Raw genomic sequence first — 16,052 nt, forward strand, 5'->3', positions numbered from 1 at the left:
ACCTCTGAAGGTCTCGCTGCAATGCATGCAATCTGTGGTTTCCAAGACCAATAAAAAGAACGGAAATGATGTTTATGTTGATCTCCATTCCAATTTTCTGGACAGTTTCCGGAACTCTCGGAACCGAGGTGATGCAAAACTTTTTTTGATGTGTGCATAAAATATCTAGAAGTATGCATATGTAGCGATAAAACAGAGTGACCGCGTAAAACTAATCGCAGATGCAGACTGAGATTCATTGGAAGATCCTCAGGAAACGTAAGCGAGCGAGGTCGCGAGGTGGTTAAGACACAGGACTCGCATTCGGGATGACGGCGGTTCACATTTTTGTCCGGCCACCCAGATTTACTTTTTCGTGATTTACCTAAAACGCTCCAGGCAAATTCTGGGATGACTCATTTGGAAAGGGCACAGCCTAATTTCCTTCCCCACCCTTTCGTAAGCCGAGCTTGTGCTCCATTTCTAATGACCGTATTGTCGAAGAGACGTTAAACTCTGATCTTCTTTCTTCCGTCTTTCTGGGAATCTAGTCCGTCAACAAAGGAGATAGCCTACAAAACTCGTTCGACCAATACTTGAATATTGCTCATCATTCTGGAATACATACTAAATAGGATTGATAGAGGAAATAGAAAAGATCCAAAGAAGAACAGCATATTTCATTAAGTATTAATTTAGCGAGTGCGAAAAAGTTACGGAGGTGTTCAGCCAACTACAGTGGCAAACGATGCAAGAGAGGCCTTCCGCATCACCGTTTGGTTTACTGTAAAGATTCCAAGAGTGTACGTTCCTAGAAGAGTCAACCAATACATTGCGTGCTCCTACGTACATCTCGCGAACATCGTGAAGATAAAAATTGAGAGTTTCGAGCCCACACTCAGTCATACCGCCAATCGTTCTTCCCGCAAACAATTCGCAAGGGCAGGGTAAGGCTCTGCTATGGCCGCCAGCGTCCTCATGGCAGTCAACGTGTTAAATCACGCAGTCTTTCCGCCTTACCGACATATGCTATCTTCTTTCTTCTCGAAATCACTTTCTCAGCCCTCCGCGAGATCTGTGAAGTGTACAGCTGCAGGCTTCTTCACCACTTGAAATTGCTCTTGTGAGTGGCCGCTTCGGCTACTGTCGACAGCTTTCGTGTCAAATCATGCGCTTTCACGCACGCTTAAAAAGCCTTCTGTTCCATGCAACATGTAGCAGTAAGAGCGGTGAGGGACGGGGGGGGGGGGGGGGGGGGGGGGGCAGTCTGGCAGTCTGCGTAACCCTGGAGAGGCTTGTGCGCGCTAAAAGAAATGTGTAAAAAGGCTCTAAAAGTCTATCTACACGTTACTTTTAGTGTACATGAGTCCCCGGACGTAATGCCTAAATCGTTCCCTTTACCTGGATACTGCATGATGCATCGAATCAAAGCCAAATCTATATCCATGAGCGAGAGAGCATTCGATATAACACGAAGCTTTCACTAACTCGCATGTTTAGAAACGGAAAGACAGTCCGCGGCTGGAATGTAGCTTGTAACAACTTTCCGCATGGTATCGATCTACTCACTGTCTATCTAGATCGGTTGCCGAGCACCAAAACCCAGAGGGCTGGCTATTGAATAGTCCAGTTGATAATTTTACGCTATAGGTTAACGAATAACACTTGTAATTGGAGTAAGAATCGTCTGTATGACATCCATTGAACTGACATGTGGTTAATAGTAAATCGGTCGAATTATTTTCTTCCGATTATCTACATTTGTTTACATTCCAGTATTACTGTCATAGTCGAAAAAACACAATAAAAAATACTAATTAATAGCGAGGAAGTTTAAAGCCCATGGGTTCTTAATCTAGGCTGTTATTGACCATAACTCGTAAGTAACCTTCAAAACTGTCACATAGTGGAAGCAACATAGAAATTCATAGAACGTAAAGAAAACTAACTTTCCAGGGATTTATATCTTGTTAGAAAGTGACGGAGAATCCGGGAAACTTTGTACTTTTTTGAGGATTTACCGAAATAAGTAGTAAACTGTGTCGTATTTTCGGCTTCGAAACAACTGATTTGTATCGCTGTTAACACCAAAAACCTAATTGTAATTTTACACTGTCCAATTAATTGAATAGCACTAATAAAGTCACAGCTTTGAGAAAGCTAACTTCAAAATACATTTTTGACGAGGAGATGCCAAATTTACTCTCCAGTCAAATTACGTGTACTGTTAACAATCAAAATTGTAAAACCATATTTTTGTAATCTTTAATATGTGTCCTATTTGTAATGCTAATAACGGCTCTGAGCACTATGAGACTTAACCTCTGAGGTCATCAGTCCCCTAGAACTTAGAACTACTTAAACCTAACTAACCGAAGGACATCACACACATCCATGCCCGAGGCAGGATTCGAACCTGCGACGGTAGCGTCTCGCGGTTCCAGACTGTAGCGCCTAGAACCGCTCGGCCACGCCGGCCGGCCTGCTAATAATGTTTCCTAATAAACACTGATGTAAGGAAATCACATTGTAGTAGATATTATGGTACTGGGAGTTTGTCAAAGACTTTAGAGTTTCATGATGCGAAACTTACTTCTGATACAGATGTCTTAAAGTAAGAACATATGTGTAAAGTGTTCTGTAAATTTACTTGCTGCGCAACACTGTCAAAGACTGCGCTATATACTACGCTGGGCAGAGATATGCCTAAGTAAATGAAGATATATAAAAAGTTACACGGTCTGTGTTTTTGAGAGGCAACGTAGGACATTAAACCTTTCTTCACGAATTCCAGGACCTGGGAGCATACAACACAAACTTTTATCTTTGAAGAAAACAACGCACCGAAAGATAAGTACTAGTATTTCAGTTTAGCCCCAATCAGTTATTTGGCAGCAATTGAGTTTGCAGTCCAAGCTCACAGCATGTGAGAGCACTTGAAAATTTCAAACAAGACAACTGAACTCCGATTATAACCTGTGCATTTCACAGCCTCCGCGCCACGCAGACAAAACGATTTAGAGGAGGAGGAAGGCAGAATATGGCAACTTTGGTGCAAAGAACAAGTGGGTGTTTGAATTGAACAATGTGAACTGAAGCAGTCTCTTTTTAACATCAGAAGTAAAGATTATCACAACAGGAGCAAACGTAATACATCATTTAACGAAATTTGCTGTATGTTGAAAGAGCAGAGGCCGCAATAACAGTGGAGCAAATTAAAAAGAAAAAAAGAACTCTTCATTGACCTTACTGCCGAGAAACAATCATGAAAGAGAAGTCGTGCTGCAGTAAGGATACTGACGCACTGAAAGTGTGGTTTTTGACAGATTTCGTTTACTGGACACGCGCTTGACAGAAACCAGCAACGTGCCTATATACAACGAAGACAGGATTTCTGAAAAACAGCATCTCTATTGTTTCTGATGGGAAGTAGCTATTTACACTGTCTGACAAAAAAAAATTGAAGCGTCCAGAAGGGAGGAGGAAATGGAATGAAACTTCATGGGTTGAGAGGGTATGTGATGTTATTTCATTGATTACAAAATCGATTCAAATTTACAAAAAACTTGACAGCATGAGCGCACTTATCTTGCAGCCCCCTCTGACCTGGATATATGCACTGATTCGGTTGTCATAAATCTGTTGTATCCTCTTCTGAGGCAAGATGACCCACAAATGTTGTGCCTGGTCCTTGATAAGCTGTACTAGCACTGGGACAGAGTTGATGTCCTAGCTGCTCTCACAAATGTTCTATCGGCGACAGATCTGACAATTTGTTACCCACAAGACTACTTCAGCATCACACAGGCAGTTCATAAAACGACGTGCTATGTGGGGAAGGGCATTTTCCTGTTAAAAAAAGGCGCCTCGATGGTGTAGCGTGAGAGACAGCAGATGAAGCGAAGGGTGTTCCTGACGTACCGTTGTGCCGTGAGAGTCATGGTACCAGCCGTGACCCGAAGTCATACCCGACGGCTTCCCGCACCACGATGCCAGGGGTAACATCTCTGTGCTTCTCCACAACAATTGAAGAACGGGACTTTTCCCCATGTTGCCACCATACTCGCCGACAATGGTCTTCTGGGCTAGTGCAGAAACTATATTCACCGCTGAACAGAACGCAATGCCATTCATCAGGAGTACATACTCTCTGGTCACGACACCACTCCAAACGCAGCCGTTTGTTTTGTGATCCCCAGTCTGGCTGCTACTAACATCCCACTAATAGTGCGGGAAGCTACAGAATTTTGCAGAGAGTCCATTAGTTATTGTTGGAGGGCTTCCGCATTTGTGTGCAATACTGTCATTCTCCCTTGGAACCTTGTTGAAGAGGCTGCCTGCCCTCACTTTCCTATGCAGTCCAGTATCACATCCGAAAGCCCCACAAACCTGGCCATTGCACGGCCAAATGGAGACCCACAACGAGGATCCATTCAGACTATTCGGGTGACGATAACGCTACCTCACACGGGTATGCGGCATTGCCGTTTCGTTCACAGCGATGATTCGACATCTGGTGCTGGTCACGCCTGTTATGTACCCTACCAGGCTCGGTAACAACACTAAATACGAACAGCGCTAACGCACTCTGGTCGCCATTCTACCTGTTACGAAGAATTGCATCTTTAATTATCCATACAACCGCCGATGGTGTGTTCGTATACGAAGTTACATTGACGTCCAACCTTGTCTTCTGGGTGCTTCGTTTCTTTTTGTCACAAAGCGTATTAAAATTTATTGAAATTCGGAGTTTTTTATTCCGTGTAATCCGTGTAATGACACGTCCACCAAAAGAAGTTAATTTAGAAGAAATGTTAAGCTTGCCACCCTTCTCCCGTCTGCACATCCGTATTTTTCATCTAAAACGACCGTTTATTTTTTCGTACTGTTCCCCGGAATGGCATATAATGCAGCGGCCGCAAAGAAAGCAGAGTTGCTGATTTCCTTTTAGCACTCTACACCATCTCTGTGCGTTCAGTACAGATGTACGCTATCTGAAGCGCGTAACACTGGACTTTCATTTTCGCTCTAACGCGCGATCTTTGTGCGTTTTAAGGCACGTGTAAATGGACATTTTGCGTATGATCACTGCTTGCCTCACCGAACAAAATGTCAGTCACCCCCTTAAAAGAACACACTGGTTGCTTTTTGGGGGGGGGGGGGGGTACATGCTGTGGAACTGTTACCAGTTGGTTAGTTAGTTAGTGAGTTGCCTGTTTTGTGGATTATAAATACAACCTTTCGCTGTGCTGTGGGACGAGTCTATTCCATATTTATAGCGCACTTCCTCAGCCAAACACATAGCAATCAGCGACGATTCTGCATTTCGCTATGCTTCCTTACATTGCTCGTTGTGTGCTGTCGGTGGTGGATCTCCACCTGCATATCTAGGCGTCAAAATGCTACTGAGTATCTTCCAGCACCTCCTGAAAGTAAGCGCAGCCTTTCTCCTTTAGCTGTAGCGTGAGCTCCATTTATGCGTGTATGTCATATTACTGTTTGTTTGTGTGTGTGTACTATGAACGCGTGTATTGTTTCAGGTCGCAGGAGGCCGGTGTGTCGAGTCCTGGCAGCGGACAATCGGAGTCCTCGTGTGACACCACGGCCGCCGCCACAGGTAAATTTCAGAAAAGAAGGAAGGTTAGCGTCTGCAGTCTCGTTCACAAAGACGTCAGTAGAGGCGAAAGGGAAAGAAATTGACCTTCCGTGCATTCGCCTTAATCGACCTAGAGAAACTACGAAAAAATGAAATAAGGATGGTTGGACGGGAAATTGAACCTCACTGCTTCCGAAAATAAATACGCACTCCGCCTCTTAGGCAACAGAAGTCGTCTGCTTTCCGATTTCTTTTCATTTGGATGTCGTTTCTGGACGAATATATAACGTCAGCCCATGAAAATACAGTGTTTTTTCGAACACTTTTGTAGCCAGTAGTCTCACAGAGCGAGCGTCTTACAGAAGCCTCTTCAGGGCCTCTGGATTACATACCAATAAATTCACTTCCATTCGATATAGATTATACATCGCTGTCTATTAGGGTCCAGAATGAAGTTTTATGTTGTGCTGGAAAAGTCTATGACAGGTTTCCGATAGAGACCAGACAGGAGATCGCAAATATCAAATGGCTCCAAGCACTATGGGACTTAACATCTGAGGTCATCAGTCCCCTAGACTTAGAACTACTTAAACCTATCTAACCGAAGGACATCACACACATCCATGCCCGAGCAGCGCGGTTCCAGACTGAAGCGCCTAGAACCGCTCGGCCACAACGGCCTGCCTGAAATATCCAGATATTAAAGAATAATTTATCGAAGTATCTGGAATCGAGAAAGTAAATTCCGGTTTAGACTAATGTTGATTTCGAGCACATAGATAGCTGAAATCATTACATACTACTATGAAGTACTGCATAAAAACAACAGTTGAGAGAAGTGAAACAAACGTTCACTAGACAGACCGCACCGCACTGCACGACTCGCGTTGTCCTCCGGCCAGCAACAACACCATCGCAAGCGACTGCCTGCGCGCCGTTGAATGGTTACAGCAAGCTAACTGTAAGCTCTTTATTCATCCATAGTTCGTTTACACAATTATGTCAGACATGCCATCTTCATTTAAAAAGGAAACCGTTTTTAAGATGTTAGCTAAGGGGTGCCACAATGAAATCATCTTATAAAAAAATTACGCTTCTTATTTATATCACATCATTGGATAGATACCACACACGCGCGCGCACACACACATACACACACACACACACGAGCGCGCACACGCACACAGAAATTGGTATATCCACTTAGTTTGTAGCTGATGGGATGGCAGTTATAGTGACGTCATTAGTGTCAAGAGAATGACGCCAAAGGAGTAATAATATTAAATGAAGAAATCCCTATCTGTTATAGGTCTTCCTCCACGACATCATGTCCGTGAAGACAATTTGAACTAAACGGCTCCTTTCTTCAACGATACACGTCATCTTGTGACTTTTTTGAACAATATGTCTGGCCAGTATTAAAGATATTTCGATCTTACTATCCGATGCTCCTGTACTTCAGCAATACATCGAGGGTCCAGAAACCAAGCAAAATTGATATTATAGTGGAAATTTGCATATTATGTTCTCCGACTTCCTAAATCTGCACGCACCCGGAAAAACCTGAGCTAGAACCTCATCACAATGAATGAGATTTGAGTTCAAGAAAATGGAAAGAGGTTCGAATTTTCTGAACAGATTCTGGGTATAGGATTATACAGTAAAATTGATTAAACTATGACAGTTTACTAAAGAATGATAGGTTTGTGTTATTAAATTATGTTAATTTTACCATTCCCTGTTCTGTGATACCTAAATAATCCTTGATTCTGTTCTATTTATTGTTTAAGAGATGTGCTTTAACTGACTTTACAAGCGTTTTGTTTTAATTGTCTTTCCTTGGGCAATTTATTGTACAATTTTATTCGCTTGTAGAAAATGCTGTTTTGTGTTTTTTGTTTGTTTGCACTTCGCAAATGTTTAGTTATGGCCTAGTTCCATGATCTTGAATGCTGCTGTATGAGAGCTAATTGCTGACGTGAATGTAACGGCACGGTTTTCCAATAGTAGTGTGTGACAGTGAAGAGATGGGTTACACTAATTACACCCTGGTGGTCTAGTGGTCAAGTGAATGCTTGGACACCGTAATATATCACGGGATCGAATCCTTCTAGCCCTCACCTGTCAACGATATGAAAATTCACCAGGATGAAGACTGGTTGGGATTCCACGTAGTGGCGTAGCGACGGGGGGCATAGGGGACAAGTGGGTCTAACATGCCACGGGCGCCACTTGCAGAGGGGCGCCAAATGGCCTAGAAGACAAACAAATTTTCTCGAAAATGTATTATTATTATTATTAGAGTAAATTCTATATATTATATTATTAATACATGTGTTCTCGGAGGGGGTAGGACGCCAGTAAAGTGTAGTATCGCATCCCGGGCGCCGAGGAGGGGAAGGGCTCAATAAAGCGTTGCACCCCAGGCACCGATTGGGGGGGGGGGGGGGGCGGCAATAAAGTGTCGTGCCTCGGTCGCCAGTAAATGTTGTTTACGCTACTGATTTCACGTTAAAATGTAGGTCCCCTTTCACCGATAGGAGTACTAGAGTAGGTTGGGGACACAGAAGTCGCCAAAGTGTCATACAGTTGTAAGAATTACACCAGGCTGTTGAGGCACACGGAATTATTATTATAGTGATGAAATCATTGTTGCTAGAGTGCTGCTTGATGAAGAGGAAAAGAAGAAAAGGCCGACATAAAAAATTTTGAGTGTACAACATCTGCCTACTGTGTGGTGGCTCCTATGTTTTAGATTTGGTATTTTTCTTTGTACTTTTCGCTAGTTTGGCTCCATTGCATTAAAATGAGTTATTGTCTTTTTGGATCCAGTAGGGAAAAAACGAAAAAGCGTATATCCTATTTTGGATCCAGTCAACCTGATATACATAAAGTTTTTAAAAAATTGTGAACTCCAAATATGTTGCTTTGGTTTCAGAAGAGGCACAAAATCATGCTTCAACGTAAGTATTGGTAAAGGAAATACAAATATAGCAAATTGCATTCTCTTCGTGTGATCATAATTCAACTTCACCACTAAATATAATCTTTTTCAAGCAATAAATAACTTTAAACATCCGCCTTGCTTGATAAGTAGCCTATGGAGCGCGGATGGATACTCCGTGAGATAATGCTTCAAGTGAGATTGCAATTAACTCAGAAACTTAAGTATAATTTCTTCAGACTGCTGTTCTCTCTCAAAATATATCGAATAAAATCGATTATCCGGGATATGACTACTTTATTCAAGTGTTTCTTGACCTTTCCATTCTGAACCCCAGTTTGGAATTAATTAACGTCTGTTCCAGACCTAGAATTATAACTTTTTTCAGGTTAGCCAGACCTGCGTGTCAGCCGACCAGTGATTTATGAAATGAGAACACATTCACTTTAGAAAATCGAAGCAAACAACTTGTTTCTGATATGCAATCAATGAAATTATCATGCAGAAGTAATATTTTTGCAAATCTGATATTTATTTATGGATTTCCTGTTTTGTTGGCCCGATGGCACCCTTTCCTCTTATCTACAGCTACGTATACACACATATTCCGCAAGTCACTGTATGATGTAGGGCAGAAAGTACTTTGTACCACTACTAGTCATTCCATTTATAGTTCCACTTGCAAACAGAGCGAGGGAGTAACGACTTTCTATACGCCTACATACGCCCCGTAATTTATCTTCGTGATCCTTAGTAGAAATTTACTTGGACGGCAGTAGAATTGTTCTGCAGAGAGTCGTAAACGCTGGTTATCTAAATTTTCTCAATATTGTTTCGCTAAAACAATGTTGTCTTCCCCACAGGAATTCCCATTTGAGTTACAGAAGCGTCTCCGAAACACTCGCATAATGATCTAACCTACCGGTAACAAATCGAGGAGAACGCCTCTGAATTGTTCCAGTGTCTTCCTTTAACCCCTAAACATAAAATCACAAGTTTCTCGTTTTTATTATTATGTCAAAAACTTAGAACCCCGAGTATAATCGATCAACTGAAGAACACACCTTTGAAAAAAATAAAACCTCGCTTGTGTCCGTTTTAGCACTGGTAGTTAAGTGTTCGGCCGCTAGAGAGCACCTGATCGACATTTGTAGCCAGGATGTCACGCTTTGGTAGAGAAGATTGTAACTGGATATCGTCTTAACTTTGTGCAGCTTTGGATGCTCGACGACAAAAGACGCCGTTTCAGTCCCTGTCCAATATGTTGTTTAGGCAGTGCTTTCGATAATGGATAGCTGTAATGATCCTGAGTTTGGCATTCAGTTTAGCGGCTCAGAAAGTGAAGAATGTGACGTTACTTCAGTGATGACAGTCCGTCAAAAAAATGGTTCAAATGGCTCTGAGCACTGTGGGACTTAACATCTGTGGTCATCAGTCCCCTAGAACTTGGAACTACTTAAACCTAACTAACCTAAGGACATCACACACATCCATGCCCGAGGCAGGATTCGAACCTGCGACCGTAGCAGTCGCGCGGTTCCGGACTGAGCGCCTAGAACCGCTAGACCACCGCGGCCGGCGACAGTCCGTCAGTTGAGTGACAAGTGCTCACCAGTGGTACGAGATAAATACATCCACTGCGCTCCAGACAGCTCCTCCAAGAGTTATGTTCACAGGAAACCATTGTGAAATCATAGTTCGACTTCATAGCTGCACAGAAACTAAAAAATGACTTCAGGTTTCAGGGTATTTTAGTCAAAGTCCAGTGCACGATTATACTGGAAATTTTATTAATGGTGGTCTTCAAAAATTTGTAACTCATCATCTTGAGCTTTAAAAGGTATCTTCATACTGAGGTGACAGAAGTCACGGGATAGCGATATGCACACATACCGATGGCGGTAATATCGTATACAAAGGGATAAAAGGGCAGTGCACTGGCGTAGCTGTCATTTGTACTCCGGTGAATCATGTGATGAGGTTCCTGACGTTGTTATGGCCACACGACCGGAATTAGCAGACTTTGAATGTGGAATGGTAGTTGTAGCCAGATGCATGGAACATTCCATTTCGGAAATCGTTAGGCTATCCAATAGTTCGATATCCACAATGTCAAGAGTGTGCCGAGAACACAACATTCCATGCATTACCTCTCACCATGAACAAAGTAGTGGCCGATCGCCTGCACTTTACGACTGAGAGCAGTTGCGTTTGTGAAGAGTTATCAGTGCTTACAGACAAGCGACACTGCCTAAAATAACAGCAGAAATCAATGTGGGACATACGACGAACATATCCGTTAGGACAGTGTGGCGAAATATGGCGTTAATGGGCTATGGCAGTAGACGACCTACGCGAGTGTCTTTGAAAACAGCATACATCATCTGGAGCTCCTCTCCTGGGCTCGTGGCCATACCATTGGACCCCAGACGACTGGAAACCGTCATCTGGTCAGATGAGTCCCCTCTATATCAGGTGATAATAGCTGATAGTAGAGTTCGAGTGTGGCGCAGACACCATGAAGCGACGGACCCAAGTTGTGAGCAAGGCACTGTGCAAGCATAATGGTGTGGGCTTTATTTACGTGGAATGGACTGGGTCCTCTAGTCCAGCTGGAGCGATAACTGATTAGAAATTATGTTCGATTGTCTGGAGACTATTTTCAGTCTGTCACTGACTTCATTTTTCCAAATAATGGATGACGATGCGCCTTGTTACCGGGCCACAGTTGTTCGCGATTGGTTTGAAGAACATTGTGGACAGTTCGAGTGAATTATTTGGCCAGCCAAGTCGCCTGATATGAATCCCATCGAATATTTATGGGACATAATCGAGAGGTCAGTTAGTGCGCAAAATCTTGCACCGGCGACACTTTCACAACTATGGACGGCTATAGGGGCAGCATGGCTCAGTATTCCTGTAGGGGACTTCCGACGACACGTTGATTCCATGGCACTTAGAGTTGCTGCACGACATCGGTCAAGAGAAGGTCCGACACGATATTAGGAAGTATCTCATGACCTTTGTCACCTCAGTGTGTATCAAGCAACACACCACTAATACTGCATTCGAACATTACAGGATTGTTTTCATACTCACGTGCATTAACTTACATCTTCCTGCATTTGGATCAAGCTGTCATTCATAACAAAAATACAAATTCTGCTTAAGTCATCCTGTATCCTCCTACAGTCACTCAATGATGATGCCTACCCTTATACTTCAGAGTTGTCAGCAAATAATTGCAGATGCTGCTCACCCTTCTTGAGCCCATATTTCACACGTCTCTTTCTCACATAGAATAAAACCAATCTGGGGAGAGGCGGGAGGTGGGGGGGGGGGGGGGGGGGGGGAGGGAGAGAGCTACCTTGTATTCCAAAGAATGCGTTATCATTTTACACTTTCTGTTTGGGTGAAAGATAACAAAATTTTTTCAGTACCCTGTTATCTAACTCGCAAGAAATGCATTTCACCTTCACTTACTTTTGCCCGATGTAACAAGACAAAATGCTATGGGAGGAACTGCAGCAACCAGTCATTATTTATTATAAATGGTGACTGCTGATTGCAGTTCCTTCCATAGTAATCTAGTACACAGTCACTGTGTTCCTACACTATTATGGGAAAAAAGTATCAATATGTCATTCAGAAAGACTGCTGGAGTAATTGAAATATTACTGCCTGCTGTAGGATAAACACCGTTATTTTAACCTAACGATTATATTTTATTTTGACATGGAATAACTTATTATAAGCTTAATTGAACTCATTTTAAACAAATGATTCTCTGTAATTACATTTACTTGCTTGGGTAAGGAGCAGCTTTCTATACAGCTTGCTGCTACAGAAACTGCCTTCTTTCGTTGAGTCTGCTGCTTCCTGCAATTGTCACTTCCGCTGAAACGGGTTCTAATGATATGAGCAATCCTCATTTCTTTTGCAAATACCATGTCAAGTATCTTTCCTTTGATTTTAAATTGGTCTCGCAATGGGAACGTTTTGCCAAACTGACGAAGAAATTGTGTAGATGATAAACATTTTCTTCTGTTTTATCTCTTACGTTATTCGTAATTTCAAAATTTGCCCGTAGAATAGCAGCCGCGGATTTTTAATCGCTTATTTTTTCATGTCATGTGCTTTTATATGTGTCATTTTGCTGAGTACAATTCCTCATACTGGAATCTCTTAGATGTTAAATTTTTTTTATTCCGACATTGCAGTCTCTGCGAACTTGCAACAGACATCCGATAGCAATTTGAAAAAGTTTTCGACCTTCAAACAGTACTTGAAAAGCACCCTTTCTTAATTGGTCGTACAAACCCAGTGGATTCTTGTACGCTGTTGTCTACATAGTCAGCAAACAACGCTCAAAGAAAATAATATTGAAACATTAGACGAAACGGCAGATGAATGGTTCAATCAAAGAATCAGTGCTTTCTTTAAAAAAGTAGGTGATTTTCTCATAATATTCCTCTACATATAAAGTAATCCGTACGTAATTCCTATATCTATCAGTTTCAATAAATTAGCGCTAATCGTAATTTGTTCTCACTGTATAGAAGTTGCATGCAGTGGCTGTTTCTGCCTGCTAATGTATACCGTGACTCGTTCCATATTCCTGAAGGATATCCTTCTCGGTGAGATTTTTGGAACACGATGTGTAACTCGCTGAGCAGTCCGTGGATGTCTAACGCGCAGTGTAGTCTGTAGCACAAGCCGAGTTGTGTCACTGGGAAATATGAACGTCGCAGAAAAAGATTTTTAAAAAGAGTGGTTTCTTATGCATTGTCCCACCTCCAGAAATAACGATACTGTGTCATACATTTGAAACTACTATTTCGACTGGAGTGTGACAAGTCTAGTAGGAAAGCACTCCTGTCAAAACCCACGTACTGAAAGCGTCTCAAACTGCAGCAAACACGTCAAAACCTGTAAGCTACTGCTGCTGCTCTGGAAGCCTCTCACCCGACCTCGAAAGTCCATAGATTCAGTGTCACCACCTGGAAGTAAATCTTGGGTGTGACGTCATGCTGACACAGATATCACTTGAGGCGGAATACAAATTTCAGACAGGACACGGATAAAAGGCGAAACTGACGAACAGAGAAGCCATCCCGGCAGTGCTTAAACCTACGAGGCAGTCCTGAAGCGGTTGCTGCTATATAGCGGACTTGTCCATCAGTGGAAAGTACTTTTTTGCATAGTGCTTGACGGAGGGTACTTCATACCACTGCTAGTCACTCCTTTCGTGTTCCACCCGCAGATGGATTGAGGGGAAAATTACTGCCTGTATGCCTTTGTATGAATCCGTACCTCTCTTATTTTACCCTTATAGTCCCTAAGCGAGATGTAAGCTGGAGACAGTAGAATGGTTCTGCAGTATATCGCAAATACTGGTTCTCTGAATTTCAATAGCATTTCGCGAAAGATCACATTGGTCTCGCCGAGGATCCTCACGTGACTCACGGAGCATTTCCGCAACACTATCGTATCGATCTAACCGACTGGTAACAAGTTCAGTAACGATACTGTGTCATACATTTAAACTACTATTTCGACTGGCGTGTAAAAGTCTAGTAGGAAGGCGCTCCTGTCAAAACCCACGTACTGAAAGCGTCTCGAATTGCTTCCATTTAAACCTTTAATCCAACCTTGTGGGTATCTCAAACACTCGAGCAGTGCTCAGTACGTCGCACAAGTATTCTGTACATGATCTCCTTTGTAGGTACGCTACACTTTCCCAATAAACAGTAGTCGACCATTCGCCTGCCTTACATCAGACCTTCCGCTCTCATTCCATTTCATATACGGGTTGTTCTAAAAGTCTCTCCGCAGTTGGTGGCCGGACGTGCCGTATGATTGATCGCCTGCCTGGGTTTTCCAGCGAAACAATAAACGCCCAACGACACTGGAACGATATTCTGTACCCATTCACAGGAGAACTTGTGAAGTGAAATACTGAACGGTTATTTTCAACAAGATGGTGCAACCGCGCACACAGCTCGCGTTTCAGTGTCACTGCTTGCTGATGGTTTTGGTGATCGCATAATTTCACAGGGACTTTGGCCTCCACGATCGTATGACCTAACACCACCTGACTTTTTCTTCTGGGGTGCAGCGAAAGCAACTGTCTATAAAAACCGTCCAAAATCCATCGATGAATTGAAAACTGCAATATTCACTTTCACTGCTTCTGTTACAGAAGAAATGTTACAGCTTGTGCTTGGAAACATGATTAGACGAATTGAATTGTGTATTCAACAACGGGGGGAGGGGGGGGGGGGGGGACACTTTCAACATTTACAGTGAAAATTTGTAAGTGAAAATGAATATCCAATAAATTAATATCCTGTATTTCACTAAGTTTCATTTCGGTATATTCACTGCGGCATACGGCACGCATTTTTTGGCTAACAATCATACGGCACTGCGGAGAGAATTTTTGAACAACCCGTAGTTTCACAAAGTTACGGCCTAGATATTTAATTGAGCTGACAGTCAATCAACGTATTCGAACATTAGATGAATGTTTCCCCTATCCATCCATATTAACTTACGTTTATCGATGTTTAAAGCAAACTGACATTAATCGTACCAGACATAAATTCAGTCCAAGACATGCCGACGTCATCACGGAACATTCTCAGTTTGCTGCCCACCTTTCCGATGTGAAATCAGTGCTCTGATCATGCCAAAAGAGGCCTCTGCTGGCAGTTTCCGTCAGTTGTAAAACGCTGTCAATAAAGTATTGCACTCAATGCAGATTACTTAAGAGGCGAGTAACGTACGCTGACGGAAATCGAAAGTGTTAAATCATTAAGCGCCCGTCCGATTTTCATCAATCCTTGTGGAGGTGTTCGTCTCATAATGGGTATTAAACGATTAAACTTTCATTCCGTTCGGAACTGATGCCCGTCGGCGTCATCAGCATGAGATATGACCCGCATGGGCAATAACATACTCTTGTATTCGTCGTGGCATGGAAGTGAACAGCATGTGAATATCATCTTGCTACGCATAAAACACAATTCGTGAAGATCACTGGCTAAAGGCTGGTATTAAAGTACACTCTAAGACAAAAAAAATTATCTCTTCTCTAATACTAACTCTTCACAACAAAGTCTATAGAGAGTATTCACATACACCACTGAATGTACCTGTAAAGTTATATCATTGTACGACTTATAGTTCAGGAGATATGACGTCATAAACAGAAAACGACGCACCACGAAGGAATTATCCAAATGGGACGAAAGTCGGTATATGTGATGATTAAAATTTAAGAACAATTGAATGATTTGTGCAAGAGAGAGAGCTTCACAAATTGAGCAAGTCAATAACGCGTTGGTTCACCTCTGGCCCTTACGCAAGCAGTTATTCGGCCTGGCATTGATTGACAGAGTTGTTCGATGTCCTCCTGATGGACGTCGTGCCATATTCTGTCCAATCGGCGCGTTAGTTCGTCAAAATCCCGAGCTGGTTGGAGGGCCCTGCCCATAATGCTACAAACGTTCTCGACTGGGGAGAGATCCG

The 16,052-nt window shown here is 42.6% G+C and overlaps 1 protein-coding gene across 4 annotated transcripts in view; it reads left to right on the forward strand.

Annotated features, from left to right (window-relative positions):
• LOC126416805 (eyes absent homolog 2) overlaps window positions 1-16,052 on the forward strand; it is a 763,097-nt gene that overhangs the window by 694,583 nt on the left and 52,462 nt on the right. For all 4 annotated transcript variants that reach the window (XM_050084676.1, XM_050084679.1, XM_050084675.1 and 1 more), the window contains one exon: window positions 5,520-5,596. In XM_050084676.1, the coding sequence (XP_049940633.1) occupies window positions 5,520-5,596 (77 nt within the window). The remainder of the gene's footprint in view (window positions 1-5,519; window positions 5,597-16,052) is intronic.

The sequence above is a fragment of the Schistocerca serialis genome, chromosome 8, assembly GCF_023864345.2.
Source record: "Schistocerca serialis cubense isolate TAMUIC-IGC-003099 chromosome 8, iqSchSeri2.2, whole genome shotgun sequence".
Classification (NCBI taxonomy): Eukaryota; Metazoa; Arthropoda; class Insecta; order Orthoptera; family Acrididae; genus Schistocerca; species Schistocerca serialis.